The sequence below is a fragment of the Podarcis melisellensis genome, assembly GCF_964234715.1.
Source record: "Podarcis melisellensis genome assembly, chromosome: 1".
In the NCBI taxonomy this organism is placed as follows: Eukaryota; Metazoa; Chordata; class Lepidosauria; order Squamata; family Lacertidae; genus Podarcis; species Podarcis melisellensis.
In genome coordinates, this window is record NC_138528.1 from 84,668,278 (window position 1) to 84,696,204 (window position 27,927).

The 27,927-nt window shown below is 46.4% G+C and overlaps 1 protein-coding gene and 1 long non-coding RNA gene across 4 annotated transcripts in view; one reads left to right on the forward strand and one right to left on the reverse strand.

The window, feature by feature from the left end:
• LOC309375317 overlaps window positions 1-16,595 on the forward strand; it is a 30,408-nt gene extending 13,813 nt beyond the window's left edge. Inside the window, exons 2-4 of one of the 2 annotated variants that reach the window (XR_014170826.1) lie at window positions 12,591-12,677; window positions 14,648-14,739; window positions 16,395-16,595. This is a non-coding gene — a long non-coding RNA (uncharacterized lncRNA). The remainder of the gene's footprint in view (window positions 1-12,590; window positions 12,678-14,647; window positions 14,740-16,394) is intronic. The other variant, XR_014170825.1, reaches the window with a different exon arrangement.
• On the reverse strand, window positions 7,697-19,242 carry FEV (FEV transcription factor, ETS family member). Of its 2 annotated transcripts, XM_081920921.1 has the most exons (3): window positions 18,693-19,242; window positions 18,083-18,157; window positions 7,697-9,735 (listed from the first exon to the last, which is right to left on the reverse strand). In XM_081920921.1, the coding sequence occupies exons 1-3, from the start codon at window positions 18,739-18,741 to the stop codon at window positions 9,233-9,235; spliced, it is 627 nt and encodes a 208-aa protein (XP_081777047.1). In that variant the 5' UTR covers window positions 18,742-19,242; the 3' UTR covers window positions 7,697-9,232. The 2 variants fall into 2 exon arrangements, with proteins under 2 accessions (XP_081777047.1, XP_081777046.1); XM_081920920.1 differs by lacking the exon at window positions 18,693-19,242 and having other exon boundaries at window positions 18,083-18,546.
• Between the last annotated feature and the right edge of the window lie 8,685 nt (window positions 19,243-27,927).

Genomic DNA, 27,927 nt, shown 5'->3' on the forward strand with positions numbered 1-27,927 from the left:
ACAGCAGGTGTGCATTGCTGGAGCCTCTGAGAAGCAGGCAGCGCATCACTAGGGTGATGTACAGCAAGTGTCAAGGGCAAGAGCAGCAGGCAAGCTTCAAGCACATCGTGGGCTGGGTGAGAAGGGAAGGCGGTTTGTTGAAAGAGATGCCACGTACCAGGCAAAAGTCATTGTAAGTCAGGAAGGGGGTGAGCTCCTCTCTGGGGGTTTGTGCTAGTTTGCTTTCCAGTGGCTAAAAGACAAAAGGTGCAATCTAGAGGAAGTCAGTTGTGCCTAAGCACTGATTCATATGTGAAATTATCCTCCGCCCCCCACATGTCATATTTCACAGAAGTGGCTTATGCCTTTTGTCAATGTAATGTACAAGGAGAGAATGCACACAGTCTAGCTGCAGCAGCACTCCCCCACCAACCTCAGTCTGCCTTCAGTCCATGGGCATAGGCAAGGGGGGCAGGGAGGGGCAGATGTACCCCAATAAATAAAAATCAATAGAAATACATAGCTAACTGAGGTTATGCCCCCCCTAAAACAAATGTCCAGCCCCCCCAACAAAAATCCTGGCTACACCCAGGCTTTTGTCAGTCCCAACCTGCCTGCCTTCTTACTTGCAACTAGCTCTGGGGTTGAGGCTGCCTGTCAGCTTCCTTCTCCTAGTCTCAGTGTTGCCTTTGTACAACTCAGTAGGGAGTATTGCTCTTGCCATCAGTTGTCCCCAGAACCATACTGCCTCTGTATCTGGAGGTTCTGTTTTGTTTCCAGTGTTTAATGGCCATTGGTGATGGCAGCATGGTTTAATGCCAGGAACGAGGCAGGTGGGAAAAAATGGGTCTGAAAATGCATTGGATTCCTAGAATCCTTATTGGATTCAAATAGGCAGATGGGATCCCCCCCCCCCGGAACAGAGTTCATATAAGAACCCTGCTAGATCAGGCCAAAGGGTTAATCTAGTCCAGGGGTGGCCAACTCCCAAGAGACTGTGATCTACTCACAGAGTTAAAAACTGGCAGTGATCTACCCCCTTTTTGGGTGTTCAGGTCAAAGCTGTTGAGCTTTCTTTAGAGAGGAGGAAAGGAAGGAAAGCCCACTTTTTTTAAGGGAGGCAAAGTTTCGAGCTTCTTTGGGGGAGCCAGTGATCTACCAGTGATCTACCACTGACATCCAGTGATCTAGTGGTAGATAACAATCTACCTGTTGGATGTGCCTGATCTAGTCCAACATCCCCTTCTCATGTTGGCCAGCCAGATGCATATAGGAAAGAAGGCTGAGTCCAGCTGGACTCTTCCTACTTTAGATTCCCTGCAACTGGTATTCCTCTGACACTCTTAGTAGAACTTGGGCATTGCAGCTAGTTGCTAGGTTTCTTCTAAAGGTAAGAGTATGATAGCAAAACAAGGATCTTGTTCCTGCCAGATAGTCTTCTTCTCTAATAATAAGAGTGAAGTATGTGTGTGTGTGTGTGTATGGGAGGGGGATGTTTTACATTTTGAAGAGGAAGGAATGGTGCTTAACAGATAACCTGCTCCCCAGTTGCTAAGCAACATAGCTCGTCTCTTACCTGCAAGAAATGTACTCAGGGAAAGCAGAATGAATACACAGTGTTCCTCTTCAGCTGGGAGGTGCTGACTGTATCTTGCTGGGGGCTGAATTTCAGCAGTGATACAATTCCAGCAACTAGTATTCAGAAGCATGGAGGCAGAGCATACACATCATAGTTAGGAATCGCTGATAGCCTTCTCCTCCATGAATTTAGCTTATTGGTTTGGCAAGCTAGATCTCAATGGGCAAACTAGATCTTGAGGTGCAGGGATGGGGGAGACATTTTTGATGGACTGGGGCAAGTCACACACCTAATTCCATTCAACAGGTTGCTTCACAACCTGCCTGCACAGCCTTCCTCTGCTTTTTGGGCTCAGTTCCCAGAGGAGAGGGACGAATCCAAGAGCCACCAGTCTGTCTTGAACAAAGAGTCTGCCAGGGCAGCCAAGTGGCATATTGATTTTGGAGAACCTGCAAAGGATACTTGACTGAGCTACCCACCGCTGCACCTGTTACCAGGTAACTGCTGGCTAGACAGACAGTAATGAATGGAGACTGACAACACTAGCTGTTTTGGTGAAGTCATGGCCCCAGGTGTTACTCAAATGGTCTCCATGGTACCCATCAGGCCTTGGGCAGGATTACTTGTAAATCAGCAATTTGGAAAGTGACTGCAATTAGAGGGACAATGTGTCTCTGCTCTCCCCACTCCTGCCCAATCTGCCTTTGCCTCCCCTGAAGCATAATCCCTAGCTCTCAGAGGTTCTTGGCTCAAAGCCACATAGAGTTGAAGCATCTGGCCATAGCCATTTAACAAAGGCACACAAGGAGAATTGACGTCAGCACTGGGAAATCCAGGGAGAGGCTCTGTGCCAGGATCCGGGCATTGAAAGTGTGTGTGTGTAGGGTATGTTGCACAGTGACAGCTGCTGTGGGTGGAGCCGTGAAGAGCACAACATTTCAAAAGGCAAGGCCACTTAGGAAAGCGGCCGCATTGCTTCTCTCTCTCATTTATTTGCCAATCATGAGAAGTATTTTCTAAGAATAGCTTTTTTGGGAACATGGAAGTTTAACACACAATGTAATATCTGCCTGAAATTATTCTGAATTAGTTCTTTGGTCAACTTAAGTTTTTTACTGGGTGATGAATTAGTCTCCCCTGAGGTCAGCAACAGTGGATTACAGCTGTGTACACACTATCCCTTTAAAACACCTTTGGAGGGCATTATTTCCTGCAAAGAATTCTGGGCACTGTAGTTGTGTTGAGGGCTGCTGGGAATTGTAATTCTGTGAGGGATAAACTACAGTTCCCAGAACCGTTTGACAGAAAGAGTGTGTTTTGAATGTGCTTTAAAGATATCTTGGGTATGCAGCGTATGGAGAGGTCCATAGGTTTAATGAGTTGGTTGATGGACCACCAGCCTCCCAGGTGATTCATGGCACAATGGGTCAATGTGTCTGGCTGTTAACCAGAAGGTTGGTGGTTCAAGCCCACCCAGGGACAGTTGTGGGCAGGATTCCTGCCTTGCTGGGGCTTGAACTATATGACCTGTGGGGTCCCTTCCAACACTAGAATTCTGTGACTCTTTGTTGAGTATGAAAAAAGGGGAAAAGCTGAAGCCAGGTGTGGAGACATAAATAGAGGTGTGGGTATAGGAAGAGATGAACGGTCAGCTCCTGCAGAAATATAACAGGATCTCCGTGAGAGTGATGAGATTCAAAAGTGGGGCAGTATAAGTGAGGTGACTCTTTAGATATGTGGAGAGAAAAGGAAATTGTGCTATGGGGAGGAAGCCATTATGTTTAAGAGCACTCCTGTAACTTCATGGGACTCTGTGCGGACAAGTAATATAATAAAACACATCAGAAGTCCCATTGTTTGCCTATATTGCACACTCCACAGCAAGACTCTGTATCTGTGATGCTGGGGATAGTGGGACACCTTATGGTAAGATCTTGTATTACATCCCAGCTCAGAGGACAGTGCAACATTTTTCAGTTCAAAAATTATTCTCCACTTATGGCAAAAATGAAAGCTTACATTGTTGGATTAAAAAAAACAAACAAACATTATTTCTTACTGACATATTACAACCCACCCCCAAATTTATAAGAATGTTATCTTTCATAGATAACTGCCACAGATAACATTATAATTCCAAAAAAATGAAAATGTGAAGCATAAAGCGTGGTACTTAGGAAAACTGAGACTAGATTTGCCACTTGCTGGAAATTCGAAAAGTTTTGCAAGACTGAAATTTGATTTTACTTCATTGCCTTTTGAATATAAAGCATTTCAGGTATCCCGTTGCAGAGGTGTGGAACCTTTCTCAGCTAGAGGGATGCATTCCCTTCTGGGCAACTTGGGTGTATATGTGTCATCTGCTTGGGGGCGGGGTGGAAGGAGGAGCAATTAATGTAAATTTTACCTTTGCATAATAGACTTGTTTCTGCACACACACCTCTCTTTTCTCCATCCAAGCAAGCAAGCAAGCAAGCAAGCAAGCAAGCAAGCAAGCAAGCGGCATTGTCAAAGCAAAGGCACGTTCCAGCCAGGCAGAAACAAACACAGAGGGTGCGAACCAAGGCTGGTGAAGGGTGTGGCCTGGAGAGAAAGTGTGGTGGAGGAGCTGTGGTCTGGGCAAAGTCCCAGTCAGAGAGGTCTGTAGGTCGCATTTGGCCCGCAGGACTAAGATTCCTGTTCCAATGTGACTCTTAGTACTTGCAAAGCATGAGAAATTCCCCCTCCAAAATCTTGCACTGGCTACAAATAATGAGACGTTCCATTGGTAACGTCTGAACAGCATCATCACGTGTATTTTGCTCTTTCTTCAAGGAGCCCTGTCAACATGTTCATTGTGAATTGATCCCAATTAGTTTGCACTGCAGGGAGAGTAGATGATGTTGGCTACTTAACAAGCATTCATCCTGATTTGTTTGTGGGAGAGATTAGATGATGTTTGTATCAAAGCAAGTGTTAATCCACACTTTCAAGTGCCTTTTCCCCATCACTTTTCTTACTGCAAAAAGTCCAATCTTTTTGGCAATAGGGTGTGTTGTGCAATACCCTTCAATTCAGGGGTGTACCTACCTAAGGGTAGGTCAGGTTGGCCCTCGCCAAAGTGACAGGTCCAGTGGTTGCAAAATTGGGACTCTCAACTCTGACCTGAAGGTGCTAGGAGCCTGCCTGCCTGTCCACACACTCCCTGGGCTCCTCCTCCACTGCTCTGGGCAGCCGGGTGAGGCACACTGGCTTCTCTGTGTGCCTTGGTGGAAGAATCCTGTCATTGGCATGGGCTGTCACAAGGGATGGGGGGAGCACACCAATACATCTCCTTGTCAAGGGCACAAGGGAGCCTATATACATCTCTGGCCCAATCAACTGTAATCACGTAACCTTAATTTTCCAGAATAGTGATGATCAGAAGTCCCCTTGTTTTCTTGATTTATCACGTTTGGAGTGGGTCACTCCCACTCTGATGGGATCTTTTATATTTGTTTTCATTTTTGCCCTAAGAAGTAATATGATCCACCTCTTTTTTGCTTTGCCGGAACTTCTCCCACTTCTGTCTGCATCCATGTATCTGCCAGGAGAGGATAACACTTCATGCATCTGATGAAGAGGGTTCTGGATCGCAGCACATTTTTAAGCCTTTAAATGCCACAGGACTCATGCTTGTTTTTACTTCAAGGGTGCCTCCAAACTGTCACTGTGTTGTAGGATGGATTCAAGCACAATTTGGGTTTGCACACCTAAAGCGGATTAAGCTGCCCTGTTGTCCTAGTGCAATAAATCTACTTTAAAAACAAACAAACTTTTTGTGGTTAGGAAAGTGTGGAATGATCAGGATGAATGCTCAATAAACAGGTTGTCTGGAGGAGCCCCAGTAGACTAAAACAGCTGCTACCTGGAAGTGGTTCACAGTTTGACAGTATTCTCAAATATGCAATGGGGCGGCTTATCTGTGTTTCGGCACTGCCCCCTGCTGGACAAAACCAGAGCACTTTTTTTCACAGAAATAGCAAGCAATTTTGAGCCAAAGTAGGTGTTGCCTGATAAACACAGGCCGCAAAGCCTAAACAGGCTTTAAGGAAAAAGAGGCAGAAAAGCAGTTTTTAGGAGGCAGAGTTAAGAAGCGGAGAAAGTAGCACAGCTTCCATATTCTGCACTATATCTTAGCGCAACTGAGATGTGTGAGAATTTGTAAGTGATACGGATTGCAAGCTAAATCCCCCACCCCAGACCTGTGTTCTCTCCTGAAGGCTTCGAGGAGGCTGCAGATAGCTGCCTGAGCAGGCCAGTGTCTCCCTCCCTCCCTGTGTCACACTCACACGAACAAACACTGCAGGGCAGGCATGGGGAACCTTTTGCAGCCTGTGGTCCTGATTCCCTTCCACACAAGCTTCCGGGGGGGGGGGGGCACATGCCTGGTGTGAGGGAGACAAAGACACTTTCAGTAGCACTATTATGGACCAGGTTGTGTTTGCTTAGGGGAAGCACTTTCAAAAGGTGTTGGAGGAGGAGTAGTTTGGATTTGTAATCCCGCCTTTCACTCCCCTTAAGGAGTCTCAAAGCGACTAACATTCTCCTTTCCCTTCCTCCCCCACAACAAACACTCTGTGAGGTGAGTGGGGCTGAGAGACTTCAGAGAAGTGTGACTAGCCCAAGGTCACACAACAGGTGCATGTGGAGGAGCGGGGAATCCAACCCGTTTCACCAGATTACAAGACTACCGCTCTTAACCACTGCACCACACTGATGAAAGCAGCTGTGTGCTTCTAAGGCCATAATAAGGGTTGGACATTGTCAGGTGCCTGCCAAAGTCTACACCCCTGCAGAGTGGACTCATTGTTGATTCCTAGGGTCTCCTTCTCCTTTTTGCTGTCACTGCCTGTTTGTCTACCATCTCTAAGTATGCAGGAAGTGCCTGGCGGGAAAAGATGGGGCATCCTTCTCCGCTCAACTTGCACTTTCCCTCTGGGTGATGATCTGTAGACCCAGAGAGAGAGAATGAACAGATGACCATTGACAATGTGAGCGAGAGAGAGGAGAATTGAGAAAGGCGGTGTATTGTGAGCATTCCCACACACCCCAAATCTGAGGTTGGTACTAGATTCCTGTCACGTTTCCAGCTAGGTAAGAGGTTCCTTTAGACCAGGAGTGGGCAACCTGTGGCCTTTCAGTTGTTGCTGGACCTCAAGTCTTATTGGCTCCCCCCAGCGTGGGCAATAGCCAGGGATGGTGGGAGAAGTTGTATTCCTACAACACCTGGAGGGCTGCAGGTTCCCTACCCCTGTTCTAGGCTTCTGGGTGTACATAGCTCCCCCTGGATGAATGAAATAGCTTGCATTTCTATTGTGCATTTCTCCTGGGATTTTCAAAGAGGGTTTACATTTCCCCTACCATATGTAGGCAAAGACTTGAGGCTGGAACAGGACCCCATCAAGTTGCCTCTTGTGCAGGGCACTATGCGTGCTTTTCTGCCCCTGTGCTTCATTTTCGGTGGAACTTTTCCTCAGGAGCACCCGTATGTCTTGTGTCTTCTTCTCATTTTTTAAAATCAAGAACCCCCAGAAAGGAACCAGAACAAGTGCTATTAAAGTACACTTTTCCTTTCCCCCCTCTTTTTGCATTTTGCCATGAATATATTTAAGAGTAGGTCTTTGAACATTGTCACACACACAAACACAGAAACCTGAAATGATGTCCATCAACCTGAGAATGGGACAAAAGGGGATGAAATCATGAAAGCAAAGGAAGGGGCAGAAGCAGTCTGTTTTCCAGGACAATTGCTATTTTCTTGACTTTAGCCACCATCTCAGTTTTTCCGGCAGGTTTTCTGGTGTCCGTCATATCCCTCTTGTACACTGCTTAGAAATTATGCAATTAAATGGTATATAACTTATTGAAATAAAAGAATCTCTGTATGCCATTTGAAGTGCATTTCCATGCTGAACAGGAGTCATCAATATAACTTTTAGGGTTCAGAGGTCAAAATGCCAATAACACATGAGGCTCATGTCACTATTTGAGCCTCTGGTGGATTTCTCTTCCACATGGAAAACAGAGGAAAGGCATTTGTAAAGCTTCGACTTTTTAAAGCACAAGCCTCTTTAAGTTTCATGTGTGCCCTGTTGATAATGGTAACCATTAAGATTGTGTGAGACGACACAGCTGAACTGATAAATTTGTTTATTAAATTTGTATACCGCTCTGAGATCTGTAGGTCTAGGGTGGTATACAAATGTAATAAATAAATAAATATATGTGTTTCGCCACAGCTCCCACCCCCAAACTCTACAGTGTGTTCAAAGCAACAGATCCTGATGTTATACATGGTAGTTCCCTATTTTAACTGCTGCTCTAAGTGTGTTTTAAGTATTGTTTTTAACTAGTTTATATTACTTGTATTATATAATGATGTTCTTAGATGTTGGAAGCCACTTTGAATCCCAACTTGGGAGAAAGGTGGGATATGAATACATTTAATAATAATGATGATGATTATAATGATATTGATAGTTACTTAGAGTGGGCAAAGAATGAATTTCATTAAATATTTCATTTCCATTATATTGCCTCGCTATTTTAAAAAAATGAAACTTTATACATTGACAACTTTTACCACACTTGTATTGTGGTGCTGCCTACATGGAAGCAGCAACTCTTGTGTGTGTTCAGCATTAAGGGATTTGGTTTGGGGGCAAAGGAGAAGCCCAGCTGGGCTGAGAATTAGGCTGGGGCTCATAGAGGGGTATTTGATGCCTAGTTTGTGAGATCAGAGACCTCGGGCTCAGGCAGATACATTAAAATTCTTGGAGCTTGGGGGACACCATGCCGCATCTTTTCAAATATTTGTGTCCTCCTGCTTTAATATTAATTCCTGTGGGTTAAGGAAGTATCTGCAGAACTGCATTTTGAATAGGGATGAGCCAAAACTTGGTTTTGTCAGCACTTCGGGTAATAGCAAAGAATAAGAAAAGAAAAGAAATCCCTCCCCCTTTGTGAAAATGTCCATTCGTCCATTTCAACTGCCCTCAGTTGGCATTATCAGCCAGCTAAATCTGATGGCAGCTATGTAATGTATTCCTGTTCAGTACAGGATTCCTGATAGGATGAGATTCCTGTCCATGTATCTATTCCAGGGAAGATGAAGACACTGAAGCTAAGGGAATGGGCTTCGTGTCCAGCAGGATTTTAAAAGGAGGAGGAGCATCATTTCCCCACCTCACAAGGATGCCTAACTTTGACCTGAAAGTCTATCTCACCTCCATCATCAACCTCTCAGGATATGTGACTGTATGTGTGTTGCTGAGCTGAGCCCTGGCTGGTCTTTACGCCTGTCCTTGACCAGACTTCAAAACATACAAGAGTGTTCTGAAGCCATTTCAATATAGTGGGAGAGGGGTTGGGAAAAAAGAAAGAGAGAAATTGGGAGCATTGCTGAAACGTTCTCTACAAAATGAAGGGCCCTGTATTCAATGGGGAGGGAGCTCACCCCCCACAAAATGCCCCCTAGATCATCCAACGCCTTTGCTGAGATCCAGCCCATCTTAAAATGTCGTCTCAATACAGTGTCCCTCCCTGCTGCACACATTTGCCTCCTTGGTCAAAATGGGAAGTGTCTTAGGATGAAATCTGAGGGCCGTCCCTTCTCTCCCCATCCCTCCCCCTTGCCCTGCAGTGGTGAGAGGCCTAGTGGTAGTGGCTGTTCATGTTGTTGATATGGGAGGTTGCCATGGCACTGAAGGGCGCTGAAGGCTGCAAGCCGTGGCTGGGGTACAGAGTGGGGGTAGAGCCTGGCCAATAGGAGAAGCTGGTTGGAGTCACCCCCGAGGCCATGATGTTGAGTTTGGAAATGCCAGAGAAGGGCAGGGGTGCCTGGAATTTGTAGAGGGTGTGGTCGGGTGTTGCTGGCTGGCAGACTTGGGCCAGGCCCTGGAAGTCAAACTTGTAGGCGTAGCGTTTGCCGTGGACCTTGGTCATGATGTTCTTGTCATAGTAGTAGCGCAGGGCCCGGCTCAGCTTGTCATAGTTCATGTTGGGCTTGCTCTTGCGCTCCCCCCAGCGCCGGGCCACCTCGTCGGGATCCAGGAGTTTGAACTCTCCATTGGTGCCCTCCCAAGCGATGCAGTTGAGATTGGCACGATCAGAAAGCAGCTCCAGCAGAAATTGCCACAACTGGATCTGCCCACTGCCTGAAAAGCCAAAAGAGGGGCAGTGAGAAAGGCCCATCTTGAAGGGGCAGACATGCCACCCTCACATGAACATAGGAAACTGGCTTTATGCTGACCCATACATTCTTGTAGCCCAGGACTGCTGCTACAGAAGTTGTTAGACTAAAGCTCCCATGATCTTTGACTCTTGGTCATGGGCAGGTGGATTGGGGCTGACAGGAACTGGAGTCCAGCCGCATCAGGAGGGCATTATGTTTGGCATGTCCAGGCCAATTCTGAGGGCCAGACTAAATGTTATGCCAAACACATGCTGAAGACACCAACTAGCCATTAGATCCCTCTCTACCGGGACAGTCTAAATAAGTAAACAATGATAATGTTCTTTCTTAGCTGCCCTTCACCAGAACGCTCAGGGCAGATTACAGGATATTAAAACAGTCAAAACTAAACAACACCTCCAATAAAGCTCAACATCAATAATCCTTCCAGTTAAAAGACACCAACATCAAAACTTCCAATTTCAAAGGCCAGGGTAAAGAGATGTGTCTTCAGTGGTCAATGGAAGCTGTAGAGAAGTGGTGTCAGATGCATCTCTTGGGACCATCACCAAAAAGGCTCTGTCATGAGCTCAACCCACTCACAACTACTGAGAGCAACAAAACCACCAGAAGACCCTCCTTCTTTTATCTTAATTCCAGGGTTGCCGTACAGGGAAGGTGTTGTTTCAGATATTTGGGGCCCAAGTCTAACATAACACTTTCCCAAAAGATTTCTATCCCCAATGGCCTGGAAAGCAACTTCCAGATTAAAACACAAGTAAAGCCAACAACAAAAGGAAATACAAGCAACAAAAGGGTTGGGGGAACCTTCAGAACAGGCTTAGGTGGAGGCATGAAGGGAGGGGAGGAGAGAACAGGGGAAGGGAGGGCAAACCTTGTTCTGCTCCTGCATACCCAACTTAATGCTATGTTGAAATCCACCCACTGACTGCTGTGTTCCTTTCGCTGTAAATCCTTGCTATCCTTCCTTATCATTTGGACATTTAAAGGTAAACAAAAGGTACATCAGACTCCTGGCTGAGCCAAAATATGGTCAACTCTTTTCCTATTTTTCCCCTACCCATAATTACTAACCAATAAGTATCTATGACCTAAGGCTCCCACTAGAAGAGCTCAAAATATATTGTTGCATCCCACCCCAGTCTCAAAGAGGTGCAAGATTTCAGGGGTTCCAGGAACTTACCCAGGGTCCCGTTTCCTTGGAATGAGGGACAGTGGAGACTGTGGTATCCTTATTTACACATATATAAAACCAGAGCTCAAGATGAAGGAGCTTACAGCATTAACACTCCAAGTGGTCTTGCTTCTTTCATAGACACAGTCTTGGAATCAAGCATGGCTCTCACTCCCTGGCTTCTGCCTGCAGCCTGCTTCTAGCCCACCCATTTACCCTCTGGCACAGAACAGCTTTCTTTGTCAGACTAAGGACCATACTTAGGTGATAACTATGGCCCTTGCCTGGCTACTGGTAATTCAGCAATAGAATCCTCCGTTAGATTTTAACCCTTGCTGGATCCAGGAATTTGAAGGGACTTAGGCATTATATAGCCTAATCCCTTCCCCCAAACTCACAACAATATTTTAATCCCTTTCCCATAACCACTGTCCCACCCTCAAATATATAATAATACTCTTATTCCTCTGTGTCTGTTAAGAAAGCCAAATAGCTCACACTGTTGACTGCTTTGAACTCTTCAGAGCTGAACTCTTCAGAGCTGAATCCTTTGCATTTTCCCAGTCACTCCAAAACCTACCTCATTAAAAAAATGTATCCATATTCTCTTTCTTCTCTATAGACCTTTACTAGGAAGTGAATCCATTCTATATGAGATGCAGTGCTTTTAGGTGGGTGTATATTGCAGAATCATTACCTCTATGTGTGCAGGTTTTCACAGCTTCCACCTGACATCATTGGCATAAAAACACCAGTTCATATTTCCCCCTATTTAATCTGGATTAGAAAATCTGATATTTAAAAAAAGCCCACCCCCCATTTACCGTATCTGAATGAGCTGTTTGCAATATTAAGCCCCCATCCAGAAGCACCCTAGGATTTAATACCCCGAGTTAGTTTGCAATGAAGATCACAGCCTTACACTCATTTGACTGTTGTGACCAATTAGATACAAACAAAGCGCTATAGAGTATTATAAAAAAAAAAATCCTTCCAGTAGACCTTAAAGACCAACTAAGTTAGTTCTTGGTATGAGCTTTCGTGTGCATGCACACTTCTTCAGAGTATTATGGTTTACACAGCATGGCACACCTACTGTGTTGCTTCCTGCTAAATATTTTTGTTTTGTTTTTAAGCAAAAATTGTATAAAAATATACAACTGATACATTTATTTACTACAGGTAAACCTGAGAAGTTGCTTTGTCTGAACTAATTTGAAGGAATGGAGGTCAGAAAATGAAAAACAAAATCAATGCTCTCTGTGTTTCTAGATAGTCAGATAGGTTACATTACAATATGCATAGTGAACATAGACATAGTTCATATAACTAATTAAATAAATAAAATATCTGAACCAACCTTCTGTATGTGTACAATTATGGGATCTCACACTACTAATGATATAATTTTTAACTTTACTTCTTCCAAGACAAGAAGAACTGATTCACACAGCCACATGTGTCAGCTTAAACATTGACAAGTGACTGATTTGAGTGCTATTATAAAGTGACATAAAATATTGTTCAGCATTTAACCAATGCTAGCAGTTTCACACATGCATGTCCTCTATTGATGTTGCTGTCCTGAACAAATGGTTCTGAAATAACTTCTGATCTTAATCCTTTTCCTTTTTTTATTGTAGTCTAGAGAGGCCTCCTCTACACTTGCAACAGAATGAGGTGGTAGACTGGGTGATGGTAGAATAAATGGTACCCATTTCAGATGCCAGGTAGGGAAATCACATTTCTTAATCTTTCCCTGTGCAACCCCCCCCCCAAGAAACCCACCACACCCTTTTGCAAGTAGAAAACTAGAACAGCAGAGAGGTGGCTGGGCTAAAACCTTTCTCCCTGAGCTGCTAGCTTTCTACTTTCAAAGGGCTTTTTTTGTTTTCCTTAGGGAATGTTTTAAAAAATGACTTTCCTCATCTACCCACAAAAACTTTATTCTGCTGCATATGTAGGCCAGGCTACAGATAAAAGATGAAACATTTCCAGAAGGGTAACCCTGTTAATATGTGGCAGTTAAAATCGACAAATGGCCTTATAGCCTCTAGAAGACTGCGTGTGATATCCAAGGTTAGTGATACTCAGAGCAGACTAAGTGAGATCAAGGGGCCACTGGAGTCCACTGATTTCAATTTGGCTGCTGGAGTATCACTAAGGCTGGCTGTCACCCTAACGCAAGCACAAACATTCATTGACTACAGCCCACTTCATCAGACGCTGAGTGGATTTTAGCCCAAGAAAATATATGGCATAATAAAACCTGCTAATCTTTAAGGTGCTACAAGGAAAAGCGCTGACAGTTTTAACCTGATCAGGCACAGTTCAAGTATTTCGTACTTGCTGCTGGGGAAACCAGTCGCCCAATATAAAATGTAACTTAAGCAGCAATTTTTTTGGGGGGGGGGGACCACAGCTGAATCAGAGGGGATAGGAAACCGGTCCTCCAGATGTTGCATTCCATCAGCCCCAGCCAGCAAGGCCAATGGTCAGAGAAAAGGGAAAGTGTAGTCCATTCAACATCTGGAAGGCTATAGCACATTTGAAGTCAGATAAATGAAACCCGGAAGAGGAAAGAGCTTTTGTCCAAGCGCTAACCCTCCTCTTCACAATTCTGAGTTCCAGGTGCGGAAAAGTGTGTTCGATTCATTTTTTGCTTTTAGGAGAGGGCGACCACGTACCAGCCTCTATAATGTTGTAAGGGTGCACGCTCTTATAAAGGGAATCGAACGTTTAAAAACCAAGACAACCGCAGTTGATTTCCAACACGTGTCAGGTTTCTAATGTGCTCTCTTACTTAAAGTGGGTATGCTTGCTAATACACACTGTTACATATACGCAAATGCTTGTGTACAACCCCGTGCGCCCTAGATATAAACCCAAGGAGCATGGTTGTTTAGCACTTCTAAGGCAAAGTACTTCGTACCCATCGCCGTGGGACTACTGCCTCACCTTAACACTGCAATCCTCTACAACACGCCTGCTCAAATTTCTGCTCCTCAGAAATAAGCGTCGTTGACTGGTCAATGAAGTTTACGTTCGGGTAAATGTGCATCGGATTCCCCCTAAAACCTCGCCTGATTCCCGCCCCCACCGCTCTTGAGATCAACCGGACTTCAGATATCAACTCCTCAAATCGTGATTGTGCCCAAAACTATTTAGAAATTATGCACGCTGTCAACTGGTGGCAGATTTGACTTTGCAAATAGACCGAAGGGCGGAGTCCATTGTTCAGGCAACAGCAAACGAAACTACCTTGTGGAGGGAAAATATGTCCCCAAGACCCCAAAACTTTATTCCCATCTTATTTCTCGAAAAAGCGCTCTCTCTCGCTCTCTCTTAGAAAAGAGAAACCCTATCCGCTGTGTTTCGTTGATCTGCAACCTCGAGATTCAATAAATGGGCAACATTTATTTCCAGCCCACTGTCTTAAGCGGCGAAAATAACATTGTTTATCTAAGAGACTGCCTTGGACGCCCTTGGGGAGGTCAAACTGGTGGCCTACATCTTTCGCCTAGCTTTTTAATTCTTCTTTCTGGTTTTCTTCTGCTTTAACTGGTGGGTTTTTAATCTTGCAGCGCTTGTAATTACTGTCTTGGCGGCAGAAAGGCGATTCATAAATACGTTTGACATATAATGATGTTGATGTACAGTATCACGCTTTTTTGTTTTGTTTTTGTTTTGTTTTTTTCAGGCTCCCCTCTGCGGTACCCGATTTTGTAGGCTTCGGCCCTATATCCACTGACGTGGAAGAAAGCCACTGAGTTCCGTGGGATTTACTCCAAGGTGAGTTAGTATAGGAATGCAACCTTACTTTTGGGCAAGGATGCATAAACTGCAGATGGAGTCGGCTCTAAAGGAAGCTTCACTCCACATTTCTCAGCAGATGAATCTGTTTACATCGGGTTTTGCCTCCGTCCTTCTGCATTATAGCATTTTTGTGTGTTTTAATGGTGCTTTTAAGTGATATCGTAATGTTATTTAATATATTTTATCCAATATACATACACTGCCCTGGTGAGGGGAAAAATCCAGTTACTGTACTGGGATAATAATATTGATCTACCTTGCAGGGCAGTTTTATGGATAGCACCAACACAAAATAAGGTGCGTGAAGTATTTTGTACGCTCTACAGTGCTGTATGCATACGAATTATTGGTTCCGCTAACGTTATTCATATATTGGGCACTATTGGCCGAATTTAGAAATATTTATTTACTCTCTCTTACCGGAGTCGGTATTTGGCCGGTTCAAGAGGAACTATTTATTTTGCACTCGCGATGTATTGAGATCTGCCCAGCAATGCACCGCAGCGCAAGACACGCGTTTTGTGGATTTTGACATTTGTTGAATCCCTTGCCAGTTGCCCCCCCCAAACCGTGAATTCCTCTCCTCTCCCCCTTCGGAGTTGTATTTGGGGTAAGAGATGTACATAAAAATGGGTAAATGCACACCGACGAGTTACTTCGTTTAAGTTAAATAAAATCAGATTTCTTTTAAATAATAATAATAACCTTGGCTTTATGGCGTTCGTTCATCATTTCGCCCTTTTGCCAAACCCGCTAGCCCGTGTGGCATCGTAGTTAGAGCGCTGGGACCTGTGAAGCCAGGATTCAGGTCTCTACTCAGCCAGCGGTTCTCCTTGGGCCAGTCGCTTTCTCGCTCAGCCTAGCTTACCTCTCAGGGTTGTTGTAAGAATAAGATGAGAAAAGGGGAGAGCTATGTAGGACACTTTAAGCTCCATGGAAGAAAATTGGGGTAGAATAATTGTGATGGTAATGATAAATAAATAAAAGTTGGCACTTCTGCGCCTCTTTTCCCTCAAACCTGCGATTTTGAGATGCTATAGATGATTTCTGCTACTGCTGCGAAACTGGATTCCGTAGGAAATGGGGTGTGAAAAATGCTCTAACCAACTGCGCCTAAATTGCTCTAAGCAGTCAGTCCGCGCTCCCACCTGGGAATTATGAACGCGACACCCCCGCTCCTAAGCCATTATTTGTGTAGCAGCTATTGGCATTAACAGGTTAAGAAAGAAGTTGGTTTCCTCGGTTGTAGTCCAGATTGGGAGTGACATCTCGTTAAACTCAGGGGATTTACTACTTCCTAGAAAACCTGCCTGAGAGATCCCGCTGAAACGAATGCCAAAGACTGGTCCCCAACTGCGCCAGAGGCGCACATCAGTGGGAACCGATTAAGCCAAGAGGGACGTGGGTCAGTAGCAGCTGAATCGAGGCTGATGTTAGGCTGGGGTGCTAGAAAGTCTCCCCGCGTTTGTTTGTTTGTTTTGTAATTAAGTGGCCCAAACCCCGAAACGCAATTAAACAGTTACTGTACGTGTGTTTTGAGTCAGTGGTATTTCAGCGTATTTAATACTTTCAGAGAGAACGGGATCCAAGTTCTGGGGCTTAATTGGGCTGCTTGTTTCCTTATCTCCAAGGTGAGAGAAAGAGTCCAACGGAGGGACTGAGAATTTTCGAGGTGGTGCAAGAGATGGGCGTTGGGAATACAAATAGTTCTCGGCAGCGCCATTTGGACAGAACGCTTCCTCGGGGTCTTAGGAGTCCGGCTGTGACTTTGTTTTCACCTTCTTATAAGAATAAAAATGAATCGGCAGCCAGCCATGATATTGCAGAACTCAGAGCTGCTTTTCGGCTAAGTTCTCTGCTCCAGAAAACAGCCTCACCTTCTTTCAAGACGTCTCCCGCAGCTCCTTGCCGAATATGCCCTCGATTCTTTCCCTTGCTCCCTGTCCCTACGACCTTAGGCAGGGTTGCCCGGCCGATCAGAGCCTGGTTTCTGGGGAAGCCTCCGAAAGAAGGGAAAGGGCGCTTGGTGGTGGCGGCGGGGTTGGGGATGTTTGGTGCCGGTTCTTGGAGGGCAGAAAGGAGATTTAATAGGACCCCTCTTTGCCCAGATGGGCTTGCCACTAAAATTGCAGTACTGTGTATTAAAAGAGGAAGTTTTCAAGCTACACAGAGCTGGGGGGGGGGGATCCTTGCCTCGCTCCACGCTCCTAAAGCTTGAAAGTGTTTTTTTCTTTAAAAAAAAATTCACTGAAATCCGTGAATTTGAACAACGCAGTAGTCAATCTTGCCTGAAGTAGAGCCCGGTGCAATACCAAAGCTTACTACTCTGCCAGCAGCCTTAAGGAAGGTGCCATTTTCCCTTTCCGTGGAAACCTGCTGGTCAAGATCCCCTGAAGTCCAAGGCAGGGTCCAGCTCTCCGCGCAGATGATCCAAGCTAGCACCGATTTCGGGAGGCGCAGGGTGTTGAAGGACGTCTTCGCCGCCTTAAGCATTTGAGGAGCAGGTTCCCTTGACAGCGATGGGAAGCTAAAGCAGAGGTTTTGGAGCGGCTGTAGCTACTTCCGCTTGGCTTACAGAAGGTGCTGAGTTCAATTCCTGCCATCTCCAAGTAGGTCTGAGGAAGACCCTCTGGCTAAAACCCCGGAGAGCCGCTGCCACCCACGGCAGGCGATACTGAGCCAGACAGACCAAGGATCGGATTTCAGAGAAGGGAGTCGATATTAATTCCTCCTTTCTCTCTCTTTTTATTCAAAAAAAGCCAGAGATCTCTTCCACCATTATTTGGGGCTTTGCGCCTCCAAGTGCTTTAGAGGTACAAATCAACGAGCGCACCCCCTAACCCTACTAACTGCATTATTACTGAAATGATAGATATATCAGGCAGGATCAAATCCTGCCCCGGGCGCGCTTCTTGTTTTGCACCCGCAACTGATTCGGGTACCGCGTTGCTTTTGAAGTGGTTTTGCAACAACCTACTCATATACACCATCGTTTATTTCTAAGGTTTTGGCGGCCCACCCAACTTTAAAGAGCGTTTGCTAGAGAAAAGAGGGTGCGCTCCTTCCTATAAGGCGCAGATTCCGAACCCCTGAAGGGGAGACTTTGTTGCATTGGATGATGCGCATCCTCTGCTTAGCGTCAGGTGCAGATGATGATGCGAGAAGAACCCCCCCATTGGATATTTAGCAAATTTGCCCTTCGAAAAGAACCTACAAATTGATCGCCCTTTGGCAACAGACTGCCTTGAAAGGCGCCCCAGTAGCCCCACGCACTCCTTTTTCGGTACTTTCCGGGAAGGCGGGGAAGCGAGGGTCTTACCTTTTTGGACTCCCGGCCCCAGTGATCCCCACGCCTGGCTTTTGCCTTCTTTGAACAAAGTTTCCCCAACTGGGTCTGCAAATAAGATCAGCAAGAAGAGAGACAGAGAGAAAGAGAGGTGGGGAAAATGAGCGCAAACCCAAACCGATCCCGGTCCCCACCCAAGAATCTCCCCGTAATTGGGACTTGATGGAGGGGGCGGGCGCGTTGGACAAGCTCCCTCTCTCTCTCTCCAGAGCGAGCCTGGTTGTATTTCAAAGTCCCCCCGCCGCCCGCCTCTGCCGCTCTGCCTCGCCCCCCCACCCATGCCAAGCCGCTATGAAGCCAGGAAACGCGTCCAGGAAAAAGGAAATCCGACTTCCGATGGGAGCCGTCGGGGCAGCTTTAAAGAGGGACGGCGAGAGAGACGGCTCTGCGCGCCTGCTGAAGAGCGCCAAGGAGCGATCTTCGTGGAGGGGGAGAAATGGCAGTTAGGGGAAACGAGCAAGAGAAGAAACGGGAGGCAGAGGTGGGAGCCTCGGGTCTGGGCTGGGAGGAAAGGGACCGATCCACCACGCGGAAAGCTGCGGCGGCGGCGCCGGGCAGCCCTCGCCTTTGGTCCCTGCCCTACCTGGCAGGTACATGTTGAGCAGCAGGGTCCGGGCCGCGCCGCGTCTCATGGCAGCTCTGCGCCCACCCCGCGCCCGCGGGGGGTATTATTGCCTTCGCCTGGGGAAGATGATGGTTGTTATTATGTATTACGGTCCCCACCCGTCGAGGCAGGGCGCGGGATGGGGAGAGCGGCGGCGAGGGTGGGGGCAGTCTCCAAGCAACCTGCGAGGGGCGCAGGGCCTGGGCGCCTGCAATTTCCTCTGCGCTTTAATTAAAGGCGCGGCGCGGGCGCTTATCGCCCCATCGGACTTTAATAAAGTTCCCCCCGTTAAAGATCGCCGTTTCTATGGAGAGAGGCAGCCGCGGCCCTCGCATTTTCCGCCTCTTTAACTCTTTGCAAACACACAGCGCCTGGCCTGGCCCTCGCTCGGCGGCGCTTCTGCTCCAGTGCTTCTGAGCCAACAAGGAAACGAGCCCCGACGGAGGCCCTAATGGGCCTTTAACCTGAAAGTGATTCTGTGCCCCCCCGCCCCCCACCCACAAGCGGAGCCGCGGCGAAGGTGCCCCATCCTCCTCCTCGCCCTGGAGCCTCGCAGAATCACCCAAAAGGCTTCTGTCGTTTCCCACCGTGGCTCGCAAGATGCTTTCCAGAAGCTGAGAGGGAGCACAGCAAGGCAACGATCTTCCCTGATATTTGTCCTCAGTACCAGATGCTCAGAGGTCGAGCATCTCTGAATGAAGAGGTTCCATTTCGCTACCATCGGATAATCTGTTAATCGACTCGCCCATCCTTCTGCAACCTGGTGCCCGCCAGACATAGGAGCCAACTCTTAGGGGCCAAAGTCCCTTTGGCCCCAATAAAATATTTGAGGGGGTCAGGCCTTCCGAAAGTTCGTGTGCATTGCCGTTCAAATGGTGTGCATGCACTGCATCATGTGATCAGTTATGTGGGGTGGGGTTTACCTGCAAACCCCCCCCCCAATATTTTATTCAGATTGGCTGCCACCCCTGCCACCAGACGTCTTGGGCTGCCTGCAATGTTGACTGGGGCTCATGGGAGTTGTGGCCTGACAACATACCTCATCTAAGATTTAGATGGTACATTCACTACTTGCTACTGCTAACTCCCCCCCCCAAATAAACTAATTTTATTTGCATGTACAGTCCAATCCCTCTCAATAACTCTGGTGGAGGAAAGCGATTCCACCTGCCCCAATATCTATACAATAGTGAATCAAAACTGTATATACGTTAGTAACTTAAAACAACAGTAGTAGTAAGTAGATGAATTTCCAAAGGGGTAACCATGTTGGATAGTTGCATCTTGATGACCAACACATGATAGCTTTCAAGGGGGCACTTTTGGATGTGTCATTAATACTAATTATATGGTGGGTTTCTTAATCTCAGTAAAATATAACAGTATTATAACCCTCTTATAATAGTGCAGTATAGTAGTATTTCTTTCCCCACCTCTCGCATCACTCAGTCACAATGAGTTCCACATCTCAGCCTACTTGAAGGAGGTTTAGCAGGAAAACGGGTGGCATTATGTGAGCCAGGTTAGGGCAGAGCTCTCTTTTCCTTTCTGAGGGCTTCTTCTTTTCTGGGTACAATTCAGAGTGTTGGTGCTGACCTTTAAAGCCCAAAACAGCTCTGACCCTGTATACCTGAAGGAGTGTCTCCACCCCCATTGTTCAGTCCAGACACTGAGGTCCAGCACCAAGGGCCTTCTGGTGGTTCTCTCACTGAGAGAGAAGAGGTTACAGGGAACCAGGCAGAGGGCCTTCTCAGTAGTCACACCTGCCCTGTGGAGCATCCGCCCAGCAGATGTGATTTTTAAAAGATGTCTGAAGTTCTGTGTGTGTATGTGTTGTGTTTTTACGTTTGTTTGTTTGTTTTTTGTAGGGAGATGGGTGGCATATAAATTGATGATGATAATGGAAGGAGCTCTTTGAAAACAGGGTCCTCCTAGGCAAACATGATGGTGGTGTCAGTGCTAAGGTTACTGCCACAACTATGGAGCCGAGTGAGAAGTCTATCCAAGACAGCAGATTTTGGGTGATGGTGGTGAAACAGTGTTGCTCTTGGCAGTGGAGGCTAGGGCAAAAGGGGCAACACCCCACCAACGTCCCTCTTCCCTCAGCCAGCCTCCACCTGCCTGCCTTCTTACTTACAACCAGCCCAAGGGAAAGGGGTGACAGCTGTCAGCTTTTCCTTCCTCTTTAGTCTCAGTTTTGCCTTTGCTGAACTCGGCAGGGAGAAGGACAGTGAGAAAATTGTCCTACCTACTGTTGTCCTCCCTGTCTTCTGCCCTGCAAGTACCAATGAGACCAGTTGCCACTGGCTTCTGGGGAGGGGCTGCCAAGGCTCTATCCTAACCTGGTACCCTCCAGATGCTGTTGGACTCCAGGCCCAGGAGCCCCAGCCAGCACAGCCAGTGGTCAGGGGTGATGGGAGCAGTAGTCCACCAGCATTTGGAGGGCACCAGGTTGGGAAGAGTTTTCTACAGAAACGTGGTTTGAAGAGTGGTTGATGAATGCAGGCTGGAGTTGGCAAGTTTGATATGCTCTCTGCCAAAATGCCAAAGAGCCTCTATCCTGTCCCCTGTTAGAATACAGAACCACAGTCTACCTTTAATTTTTTTTTGGGGGGGGCAAAATATTTATGAATCTATAATCATCATATCATGCACATGCACAAAAGTTGGGCATTACCTCCTTAGGTCCTGTCATTTCCCCCAGGTTCTGTATACTGTACCTTGTCTGGGCAAGCAGACAGAAAAGAGACATCTAGTGGCTAAATAAGGGGAAATGTATGTATTTCACACTGTCAAGGCATCAGAAGGCAGCAAGAAAACAACACGTGGTCTACACTCTTGCCCATAGAGCTGAAAGAAGATGGGGTAGGCAGATGAGAGATCTGGAAAGAACAATGCCTATCTGCTTCCTTGCCTTCTCCTTTTGAGTTCTTACTTTTAATCTCAGAAAAATAATAGCAACAGGCCCCTTTGCTATGAAAATTGCCCTTGTTGTTTTGCACACAGGATCTCCCTCCCCATCTTCCATCACTACAAGCAAGTTACTGGTAAATCTCACCGAAGTAGGAATCAGTTTGCAGGCCAACCCAAAGGTTCTCATTAGCCTGCAACAAAATGTAACTAGAGGCTTAAAGCTGTCATGAACTGGGACACACTGGGGCAAGCTGGGGAAGGGGAATTTGGTGTAGGGAGTACTTACAGGGTGAAGGAGGTTGACAAGGGCATAGGGGTCAGTGCACAGGATCCAGAGCAGCAGGACCCATCACCAGAGTCAGAGGGGCCCCTGGCTCCACAAACATGGTGGGCTCTGAGGCATAGGGAGGCTGAGGCAAGCAAGGTTCCACAGCCCAGTTCACTAGCTGGCCAGGTGGGGCTTGATAGCTCTGGGAGGAGGTATGTGATTCCTCAGCTGGAGTAGGTTTGAAAAAGATGAGGGTCACATGCCTCATCAAGCCCAGATGCTACAATCAGCATACAAAGGGCAGCAGAGTTCTAGGGCTGTGTCTGTTCATGTTGATGAATCTCAGCTTGAAGGCTCCAGGATTTCTGTGCTTAGGTTTGGACTTTGGACATGTGGATTGACACTGGACTGGGGACTACTGACTTGCTGCTAGGTAGGTCAGGGGTTCAACAACCATATAACTGTATAACTCATGGACAACAACTGTATAACTGCTAGCGTGCTCATAGCCCAGGCTAAGCTAAAATGGATGCTTGATTTAATATGGTGTTTGGTGCAATATAACATCAGTGCTGATGGGCCACTAATCTGTAATCAGTGGCGTAGCGTGGGGGGTGCAGGGGGGGGCCGGCCGCACGGGGCGCAACATCTGGGGGTTAGGGTTAGGGGGCGCAAATCCACGGGTTAGGGGGTGCAAATTACTTGCCTTGCCCCAGGTGCTGACAACCCACGCTACGCCACTGTCTGTAACCTCATGACATTCCTGCGTATGGACAATGGGTCAGTGATGGCTGGTCTTCTCTGGTGTCTTAATGCAGCCTATGCAATGGAGGGGGTCACAGCGCCAGTGTTGGCCATTGGCTTAGGGTTCCTCCACACAATCTGTTTGTTGAGCGTTCATACTGATTTGCTTACACAAAGATTTCATGGAGGTTACACTATGTTCAGTCTCTACTGAACATTCATTTTGATTCATTTGTAGATATGTTTCATGATAGTGGGCATTCATCCCAATTTGCTTGCAGGGTGCTCATGCATCTTACTGTTGTTCATCCCACACTTTTCAGTCCAATTTTCAGCCACTTTCCTAACTGCATAAAGTGGATCTGCTGTCCTAGGGTGGCAGAGGGCTCGAATCCTTCCTGAAAAATAGGAACAGTCTGGAGGCATGCTTTGAATTGCTTGCTGTCACAGAAGATCTGAGAAGCTTTGGGCCAGTTCCTGTTATGGGGGACTGGAAGGATTTTAATCATTTGAATTCCAAGGCCCATTAGCTGGTTTTGGCAAATTAACATCATGATGTTCAAATTAACAATGCAGTGTTCAAACGACACCTTGTCAGGGCAGCCTAGCTGAACAGTTTGTGTGGGAACAGGCTGCTGTGTGCTGTTTATGTGGTGAGACAAGAGATTTGTTATTGCAGGCTCCCTTGCAATGTTTTAATATGCCAAGGGCAAAAATTTCCTTTCCCCTTCCCATATATGGGCATAATGGACATCCTTCCTTTGCTAGGAGCCTTTCGTCAGAGAGCGCCCCCAGAACAGACACGACAAGCTATGTTAATGGTTCTGTGTAGTTTACAAGAGACATCCTTTCAGATGTTGAAATGGGGCCTGCTGATATAAAGTATCAGAACCTCTTTAAGAAAATGTTGTCAGATTCAGGAATCTCATATGTTAATGCCCTCTGTTAATGGTTTTCTGTACATGCAAGCGGACTGGGAGGTGGCATGCCTCTGAACATGTGCAAAGTGTCCTCTATTCACCTCTCTCTCTATGTAGAAAAAGATTAGGCTGGGTTTCCTGCACAGAGGATGTCCCACAGGCAGACAAGCTCTTCTTCTTGTGGACCCTAATAGAAACATACTCATTTGGAAGTGTCTAGGGCTCAAATATCCTTGGATAACCAATGATGTAGTATTCCAGGGTTTCCATTTCATCTGTTATTGCTGTTACTATGTGTTAAGAGGCACCTCGCCTCTTCCCCATGCAGTCCCAACACTCCTTTTTAAACATTGGGATGGGATGCTTCTGAATGGGAAGTTAAGTGGATCCTCTCCTGGAAGGTTGTCCACAAGAGAATGTGGCCCTTGGGCTAAAAAAGTTTCCCTATCCCAGGTATACAGAAACTATTTGTCCAGGTCATCCCAAATCATCTATTTGGGAAGCCAGACAGGCCACTCACATCCTGTCACCCCTGAGCGGACATGGGGAACCTATGCACCTCTCCCCCCGGATGTTGCTGGACTGCAGCTCCCATCATTCCTGACAATTGGTCTTCTGGGTGTGGCTGATGGGAGTTGGAGTTCCACCTGTCTCTGCCCTGTGATCCATTGGTCCATCATGCTCCACAGCTGTGCCATCTTTATGTCCTGTTCCATATCCTGGCTCAAGTGCATCTTCTCCAGCTTGCTACATTTGATCTTTCACAAATGGAGGGCTCTCCTTTCACGCCCCAGACTTGCTTTAGCTGCCTGAGTCCTATTAATCAGCCGCAGGCAACTGAAAACAAGCCCAGCGCAGGTAGGATATGTGGTGTAGATTAAAGATGGTGGAACTGGGTTCTCGATCCCCCAAAGCTTCCCACACAGTCTCTGGAGACATAAGAAGCAAAGCAGCATTTGAGGAGGCAAAGGAGATGTGAGATAGTGACAACAGCCTCCCTCCCTTTCATGGTGGTGAATACAATGGTCTGGCTTGTAGAGCTGGTGTTGCGCCATTTATTTTTTTTTATGAGGCCCCATACCCCATCAGGAGGATCTGCGTTACCCTGTTGAATTCACTTCTGAGACAGGTGGCTCAGGAGCATGAATGGGGAACTTGTGGCCCTCCAGGTGTTGCTGGACTCCAACCCACTGGCAGGGGGGATGGGAGTTGCAGTTTAGCAACAGGTAGAGAGACACAAGTTCCCCATCCCTTTTCTGGGGAGAAATGTCAAAGGGGCTAGAAAGGTCATTTGCCACAGTGAGAGAGGGTAGAAGGTTTATTAGGATCCAGAATAGCTTTCTGGGTAGTTTGCATGAAACAGATCACCAAGAATTTCTGATTCTCAGTAGTTTAACTATAACAATGACGAGTGCTTTTTTTCTAAAAAAAGTGTTTATGGGTACTCTTTTTGACTCAAGAAAACCACCATTTTATAGTTCAAATCATGGAAAATAAATACAGCAAATGGACAAAAGTACAAAGATTCACAAAATGTTTAGGGGTATGTGTACCCCTACACCCCCCCAGAAAAAAGCACTGGCAATGACTTTCTACCAAGCTGGGTTGCTAAAACCAAGCTTGTGGGGTGGGAGTGATAGGAAACCAGGAACGGATTGTTGAATGAAACGACTGTGAGCTCCATTCCTGGGGTGAGACATGCACTCAGATGTGCCATATCCCTTAATTCCAAGCGTATGTCCAGCCAGTTAAGCCACTCTTTTGCACTTTGCTTCAGCTGGTGGACTTTGAGGTTCCAGGAAAAAACAAAGTGGATCCTGCAAACTTGAAATCTACTTGCCACTGCTGAGGTGCAGCTATTCCAGAGCATCTAACCCCTGCTCAATTGTGTGAAGGAGAAACACAACTTGGGGCTATTAACTGTTTGCATTTGGGCACCTAGGTTGAGTAAGAAACAGGGGAAGGAGGAGAGCTACCACTCCAGTCTAAAATCACCAGACTGTGTGTACTCTGTGTGAAAAATGAAAATCTACGCTAAGGTAAACTAAACCTTTTCACCAGCCACCCCACCCTGAATTCTACAACATGAATAATCAAATTTGCAAATATTTGCACATTTGCATATTCATATTCTGCTGGTTAGAGAGCCTCTCTACCAGTGCAAATCCTGTTCAATGCTCCACAAGGCTTCTAACATTTTTCCAGGTATTGCCCACACAATTTGTAGCCATAAGGGCTAGAAAAAGGAATAAAAAGAAATTGGTGCCTGCATGATGAAAGCATGGAATTGCAGGCTATACAAACAGCCTTGAAACATGTACAGTAACATTAAGCAGGGAACCTTAATATGTAAGTACCGGTAGTACATTTCTCTCAACTATAGATGACCATAGTCAGTCCCAACATTTCTGGGATCAGGAAAAAGGGACCCCTCTCTTCAGATGATGTGGCTTCCAGGCAAACATGCATTCTGGAACCTCCATTTTAAAAGCAAATCGCCTCTATGTGGGTTGATCAAATGGCATATTATTTACCTTTTTTATCCTTGCCAAAATCCCCAAAGGGTAAGCCATACAGAGACAAACCCAACACAGTGAATCTCATAGCTGATCAAGAGCTGGAACCACACTCTTCCAAATACACTGGCACCAGCCTGGCTGTATTCTTAAAAGGTAAAGGACCCCTGACAGTTAAATCCAGTCGCGAATGACTCCAGGGTTGCGGCGCTCATCTTGCTTTACTGGCCAAGGGAGCTGACGTTTGTCCGCAGACAGTTTTTCCGGGTCATCAGTGTTAAGTCCTAACCTCAACTGGATTGCGAATTTGGACAGAGGACAGGCTGAAAGGCTTTGGATCAGGGAAGGCAAATAAACAGAGCAGGTTCCAGGGACAGGGCAGGGGGAGATAGGAGAGTGATTTTTAGACTGTCCAAGTATAGAGAAAGGAAATTATAAATGGTACAAGCTCACCCAAGTGTATTTTGTGTGCACCCTTTAAACCATCATCTCTGCCACCCTGATTCTGCACTCAGTCACAAATCTGTGAGGGATTGAAATCCCCACATCCCCACTTATACTCGCATATGCAAAATAATTTTGTCTACTCCAGTGATGAGTACAGCCTAGTTATGAAGTTCTAGCCATAGGCTGACCTGACTATTCTCACCAGCACAAAACAGCAATCTTGTGCCCAGAGACCCAGAATAGGTTCAAGTTTCCCATCCCTTAAAAAAAACCATAAACACAAAACTTCTAACTCCTGCATGAGGCTCTGGAGCAGATGGCCACTGCATAATCCTCCCCCAGCTTTGTTTCGACTTACCTGTGGGCCTGCTCAGGGAAGAAGCTGACGTGGCCCTGGCAAGGAAAGCCTCAGGTATGCTACCTGCTTGCAAAAGGGAGGGAGGGTGGACAGCTGAGCTCCAGTGGGGTGGGACGTTCTGTGTGTGAAGGAATGTTTGTGCATAGGGAGAGGCCTGCAGCAAACACTTCCTTATTGGAGGCAGGGCAGAGGGAAAGTGCTAAGGAGCAGCCCACATGTGCCCTGTGATTGAAAGGGCATGTTGAGAAATGCAAATGGATCTGGCTGCCACCTGTTTTCTTGGCAAGGCTTCTCTGCTTCACTTTTACCAGCTGCACTACAAATAGGCATTGCAGTACAGTGTCAGAAACCCGCTGAATTTCTGCCTGTATGCAGTTGTTCACAGCACAGGAGGTCTATCAGAAAATAGGTCATTACCCCATAATACATGATTGCAAATCAGAAATCAGAAGAACCAAAACATGAATAGGTTGAGGCCGTCTAATTATTTATTTACAATGATGGAGCAGGGAAGCAAACAAATATGCAGGCCATTTCAATCAAGCACATTCTTAACTCTTTGTTAGCCAAGGGGACTTTGAAATACTTAAACTTCATTGGACTGTACCTGTGTGGCATTCATTAGATTTGTTAGATATTTTTGTTTTATGTTATGTTTTAAGTTATTCTTATTTTTACTATGTATTTTGTGGTTTTTATGTTGTAATTTAATGTTGTGAACTGCCCTGAGATCTGCAGGTGGAGGGTGATATACAACATTTAATAAATAATAATAAAAGTAATTTCCAATGCTAAATTTTGCTATGTTCCTCTAGCTCAAGAGGAATATGTAACTCCATATGTATATGGACTCCAGGAGAGGGGCAGCTCTTAATTGTGGGGATTGAGCCTAGGCTCCTTGAGGCTGGAGGGTATTTCTTCAAAGCCAAAGTATGAGACAGAGTACAGACCTAAGTTCACATTTATAGGGCAGCTGCAGGACTATAGGCCTGGAGGAAGGAACCTCAGGCCCAGGGGCTGAATGTGGCCCTCCAGGCCTCGCTGTATG

What these genes read in the sequence shown, in the direction of transcription:
- FEV (XM_081920920.1), bottom strand. Translation starts at nt 18,389, where the DNA reads ATGGGTGGGGGGGCGAGGCAGAGCGGCAGAGGCGGGCGGCGGGGGGAC. An exon ending in GGGGCCGGGAGTCCAAAAAG is followed by an intron (nt 9,736 to 18,082) that starts GTAAGACCCTCG and finishes TTGGCTTTTCAG; the next exon opens with GCAGTGGGCAGATCCAGTTG.